This window comes from Argentina anserina, chromosome 2 (assembly GCF_933775445.1).
Source record: "Argentina anserina chromosome 2, drPotAnse1.1, whole genome shotgun sequence".
Lineage (NCBI taxonomy): Eukaryota > Viridiplantae > Streptophyta > Magnoliopsida > Rosales > Rosaceae > Argentina > Argentina anserina.
The window spans coordinates 9436760-9443037 of NC_065873.1; the positions used below are offsets into that span (position 1 = coordinate 9436760).

At 40.9% G+C, this 6278-nt stretch overlaps 1 protein-coding gene across 1 annotated transcript; it reads right to left on the bottom strand.

The window, feature by feature from the left end:
- Positions 1-3972: 3972 nt before the first annotated feature.
- LOC126784390 (uncharacterized protein C6C3.02c) lies at positions 3973-5977 on the bottom strand. The gene is made up of 5 exons (XM_050509854.1): positions 5824-5977; positions 5287-5334; positions 5097-5180; positions 4836-4999; positions 3973-4257 (listed from the first exon to the last, which is right to left on the bottom strand). Exons 1-5 carry the CDS (start codon positions 5843-5845, stop codon positions 4162-4164), a joined length of 414 nt encoding a protein of 137 aa, XP_050365811.1. The 5' UTR covers positions 5846-5977; the 3' UTR covers positions 3973-4161.
- Positions 5978-6278: the final 301 nt, after the last annotated feature.

Below are 6278 nucleotides of genomic sequence, written 5' to 3' on the forward strand. Positions count from 1 at the left end.
CTATCGGTTGCACAAGTACTTGAAAGAGAGAGGTTATAAGAATGATGAACTATACCCATGCCTATTCATATGAAAGACAAATTCTGGATTTGTCATTGTTGCGGTTACGTAGATGACATGAATATAATTGGTACTCTTGATGAGATTGAAGAGACCGTGTCTTACTTGAAGTCAGAATTTGAGATGAATGACCTAGGGAGGACGAGATTTTGTCTCGGCCTTGAGCTTGTGCACAGGGCGACGGCATCTTAGTGTACCAGTCGAATTACACACATAAAATACTTTCGACATTTCAATATGGATCTATGCAGTCCATTGTCTACTCCCATGGTCATCCGAAGTCTATATATCAAGAAAGATCTATTCCGTCCTAAAGTGGATGATGAAGAAATTCTTGGTCCTGAAGTTCCATACCTTATTGCAATTGGAGCACTATTGTATCTTGCTCAATGCATTAGACCGAACATATCTTTCGCAGTGAACTTATTACCACATTAATAGATATACCGTTTCTGGTAGGAAATATGAGCAGATTATAGAAGAGTTTAACAAGTTACACAAAATTGATCAGAGGCTCTTCACTCGTTTAACTTGTGATCAGAGACGTGACCTGGATGAATCAGCATGGGTTATGGCTTTCTGGATGTCAATTGAGCACATCAGCAAAGAATAAGAATTTGGTGAACAAGGCATTGGCTCTACCTGTCACTGATCTCAACGCCATGGCTGACAAGACAGTAATGGCCTTGAATTACATTAAAAGTGATCATATACATAATGAAACGGAACTTCTTGAGCTCCAAGCAATAAGTGAAAGTCTGGTCACCCTCAAGTTCTTCCATGACAACTGTAGTGCGATCATTCGCGGAGTCATCAGATTTGTCAAAGATATTTGCTTGAGAGCTTTCCAGGACTTTCCCTATCAACCATACTACCATGCCAAGAACAAGCTTATTGAAGAAAATAGGAGTATTATTCATCAAGAAAGGCAGATCAAGAATGAAGAACTGGTGTGAACTTCTAGAAATTTGCCATCGAGTGACGGTGAGAGTGATGACCAAGAGAGGACTCTCTTCCTAACATTCTCTCAAGGTTTCCCGCTTTCAGAAAACGAAGTTAGAGAGTGCTTCACAAGGGAATTTGGTGATGTTGTTGATCGTATTTCCATGCAAGATGTCATGGATAAATGACACGACCCGCCCCAATATATACCCTAATATCGAGACAGATCGTGCAGACACCACTGTCAAAGGAGATATACTCAAAAAATTTGGTATAGTCTCCCCTGAAAGTAGCAAGCCCTACATACACAAAAAAACACTCCCATTATCTCAAATTCAAACCCAACACCTGGAGCCATCATGCTCCCCAAAATTTCCAACTTCACAGCCATAATTCATAAATATAACTCAAATGCATGACGAAGTAGGCAATGTTCGTTACCTAATATCATTGGACACCTGGAGCTCGTAGCTCATCTTATACCGCAACCGCCCAACCCACTAAGACGACAGGGTCAATAACAATCAGACAACATTCTATAAACAACGAACCGTGTAAATTTATAATTAAAATAACGTCCACTCAAGAAGAAAACACAAGACTGCATGACACTCGGCTAGTCATAAGTCCTCTTCTTTCCAAATCTCTATCGGTACTCTACTAATACATCCCCTCTCTTTTAATGACTCGGTAACATCGACACCACTTCCGGTTCATCCCCTCTCATCCAATTTCATACTCTCGTTGCATTGCCGATTCATCCCCTCTCTCTCTCTCGGTTCTGCAATTTGCAGAGTCCACTAGTTCATCCCCTCTCTCCTAGTGTCTCAAAACTCTGCAGGTTCATCCCCACTCTTCCTAGTCTGCCGGTTCATCCCCTCTCTTTTAGGTCTGGCGGTCTCTAATAAGCGGACTAGCCCCACTAGTCAAAATCATATCATTGGAAGACTAGCCCCGCTAGTCAATATCATATCTCACTGCACCCTGAGTCTCACTCGCGAACGCATAACAATATCACTGTACCCCGAGTCTCACTCATAAACGCCGAAGCCAATCAATCCAACTAACTGAGATAACCAAAACCACAACCCAAACGATCACAACAGTCGGCATTTACCCGCATACCTTTACCTGACAATAAATTTCCCGATCCTAACACTAATTTCGACATGAGTAATTAACGTCATACTAACTATCTAATGATATAATCAATAATAACCCACAATCTAATCTATAATATTTGTGACTCCACCCAAACCTTGGTTGGGCTGCCAACGTACCCTATAAAAAGGATCAAGCCATTCGTAGTTCAATTATCCCCCAAGCCAATCACTCTGACCAACTGAAACCACGGAACCTACAACCGCCAACGATCAATAATAAAGGTCAGTATCACAAACCCTCACATTTACAACAAGCCTACAACACTCACCTTGACAATGCAAACCTCATAGCCCTACAGGTTCATATATCACGGACACATCATCACAACCGACACACATAACCAATATCATAACCATCATTCATGAAGCACACAACACCATATCCATTATCAATCAAGACAATCACATTCTTAACACATGACTAAGAATCGATACAAACACATAGCTGCCAACATTAAATAAACACAATGCTTACGTCAACAACATATTATTCCTACCAACGATAATCTATATCAACAACATCATACGATAATCCAATTCGTCGATTAAGATGTCGATAAGTTTGTATCGACGAATGCTACTCAATGGAGCAAATCACTGCTTGAAAAACTCTCACACGCGCTGGCGCCACAACAGCTGCGTGTGGGCCCACGCGCCACCATCTCCAACCACTCTGAATCGACTCGACTCTAACATGAAAGTTATAGATCATACAAAAAGGCACATTTTTCATACCTGCACTGAAGTCCAGTTCGGTCGTGTAGTGGCCGAAAAACGGATAAGATGCCAACGGTGTCTTGTATCGTGAAACTCCATCTTGCAGCTCTGTTCGATCTTCTAGGTACTTGGAATTGAAACCAGAGGAAGGGATTTAGGGGAAGGAAGTGATCTTGAGCTCTTGGGGTGGCCGGAGACGGCGGCACCGGCGACAGCTGCCCTTCCGACGATTGCAACTCCGTGCACGTGGTCAGCTCGGTTGGAGGCCTAACTCAAACGAATGGTGACGTTGTTCTGGTCATTTTACGCGGGTGGGTGGCGTCGCCAGACGACGGAGATGGCTGGGAGAGAAGATCCGGCTAGGTTTCGTGTGACAGTACCCGACCTGAAAATTTATGATTTTCCTCCTTTTTAATCCCCCTATTTATACTAAATTCTAAAAATGCCCAAAAGCTCTTTTGATTTGTAATTTTTTCATACGAACTATGATTTGGACATGTCATGTGTCTACGAACTCGTATCGACGAGCTTTACAGCTTTCGTGAAGAGAGTTTTCTCGAAAAACTTACGCATCTAAAAGTCAACTTTTAGAGTCGTTACACTTAGTACGACTCTCAATCTGAGTAAAAAGATAAAAGTAAAATCGTAATGAATTGTGGTTAGTTCGGCATCCTTGATTCCAATGATTCTTGATGGAAGAAGGAAGGTGACCTTGAGAATAAATGGCAAGCACATTAGGGCCAAAAAGTCTGTTTTGCGATCAAATTCACCAGAGGCATCACCGCATGATCATAACCTCGACTACTAACTTATTCGTAGGAAGTGTCTATGTGACGCATGCACACACTATTGTTTTAAATTTTTTTAGGTACAAGTAAAGTACTCACTCGAGTCCCAGAATGTAAAATTTGTTTTCAAGTTTAAAGTTGGCCCCAACTCAAGAGACATGAGAAATTCCGACACGTAGTTTAACCAATATCTGTCAAATTAAAGAAAAGAAACTTCGATCCCCTTATATTAACCTCGTGCGCCCAGACCATCTAGTCACATTCACTGCTCCCCTCCATACAGAAGGCAAGGAAATCAAATATCAGTTCCAATTAGCTCCCCCACCGGTGTCCATCACTTTCAATTAAAGTTTATAAAAAAAAATTTATTCCACAATAGAATGCCATGCATAATGTTTTAGCACCCTCATGACTAGAACATTATTAAATAACATAGCCGAAAAGTTCAAATCAGGTGTTGCTCCACAAGCCATAGGCAAACGAAGCTGCAATTAGGCGCTCAACATGCCAGAGTTCTTCTTACACTCGGACAGCATATCCATGTAGAACTGGCACTTGCTGATGTCACTTCCAAAGTTGCTGACACACTGCAGAAGAGCCAAAAATTTACATTTATTTAAGCCAAACTTGCTATCACTTCATACATAACTCAAATTCATTGCAACGTTTTATGATTACAGAATTAATGAACTACATGGCATCGACCTGACAAGTAGGACAACCACTCCTAATTTAAAATATAATTACATCTTCACCTCATCTCAACAAGGTTAAAATGGAAAACATCACCAGCAGACATGGTTTTACAACATCGGAGAAAAGGGACTTCTCAAAATGATAACATATACAAGGAGAAAAAAACATATACGAAACCGGCAACTAGAATGGAATTTTATCACTAGTAATAGAAATGATGGCAAATGGCAAAAAGGAATAAGAAAAACTCTACTGAGTCATGAGGACTGGTCGCAAGCTAAAACCACCTGGCAAAACCCACTCTTGCAACAGTAAATGGGAAAACGGAAGGATTGACACCAAAATTTACAAGTAACTACACGTACTAGTCCTAATACTTAATAGAGCATAGAGGCTGTGAACACTTTCCAGAACTCACTAAAGTTGTATAAAAGCAAAAAATAAAGGGTTTTGAAGATGAGGTGCTTACATCTTGGAATGCCTTAGAGTGAATACTGCAAGCGTCAGAGTTGGCCATGGATGCTGGAGCAGCAGAGGCCTCAGATGCTACCGTCTCATGCTGAATGGTGCGAGGACCCATCACAGCATCCACAGCCCTGTGTGCTACAGCACTTCCACCTCCAAAAGCCATTCCTACGGAAAGAAATGGGAAACATTATTGAATCCTGAACATAATTCAATGACAGTCAATGCATCACTGAGAAACTAGATATGGGTCACAGTTTATTACCCTGAGCTATGGTTGATCCAATCCCCCCAAGCATAGATCCACCACTTCCACTTTGTACAGGAGCTGGGGGAGGTGCCTGGCGAACTGCATGAAACAAGACATTTGATGTAATTAGAGGCTGATAGCTTAGTGTGGTACTACCAAACAATTAATACCGTATCACAATTAAGACAATGTCGAATATAAGTACCTGGAGCAGGTGCTGGGGCACGACGAGGAGCTGGGCGAGCAGAACGACCTGAAAACAATACACATTAGCCAATTAGAAACAGAAAGAAATGCAGATTATCTAGTACAAGTATCAAACACGGACATGATGACAACCAAAATCACTACGACAATTAAACAATTTTAGGTTTCAAGCCAAATACTGGAAATTCCTCAACTGCGGATAAACAAGAACTGCAAGACTTTCTGTTGAGCTCATTTAGCTGCCGGAAAAAATAATTAAATAAACGAAAAAGGAGTAGTGCTAAGAAAACAATACATGGCAACATAAATTAGCTATTCAAACACAACTCTGAAATTAACTATTCAATAACAACTAATAGCATCAAATACACATACAACATTCAAATCGAAAACAAAAGCACACAACCCTTTAATAAATTGATAATTAAAAGAAAACCCATATCCCTAACAGAATACCAAGATCCAGGCACTAGCATTCCTGAGTTGTCAAAGAAGATAAAAAGGGGCTTTAATATAAAGGGCAGAGAGATCTAACCTCCGGAGCTTCTGCGAGCCATGGTAGAACAGAAAGAGATGAACGGGTTGAGGCGGCGTAGAGATTAGAGAGAACGAACCAACGACGAGAGGAGGAGTCTAGACGAAGCTATTCAGCCTCCCAGAAGCCATCAAATGTTTATTTTATACTTGAAACTTCCGGATCAGGTGCGGACAAGCGTAGGATTATGAAAACAAAACGTGTGTGACTACTGGTTCATCGTCACGTACTTTAGTTTGTATTTTTAAGTTCCATCGGTGTTTTGACTTCGTAAGCAACTAATCTTTGCGGTCCAACTCGTGGACGAGTTCGTAAATTGGAACTCTCTAGATCTTTATGTACAACATGTGTTCTAAATATCACGATATATCGGCGATATATCGCTGATTTTTAGAAACCGATAGGATAAATGTCATATTACCTTAATATATCGGTCAACTAAAAATATCGGGTCA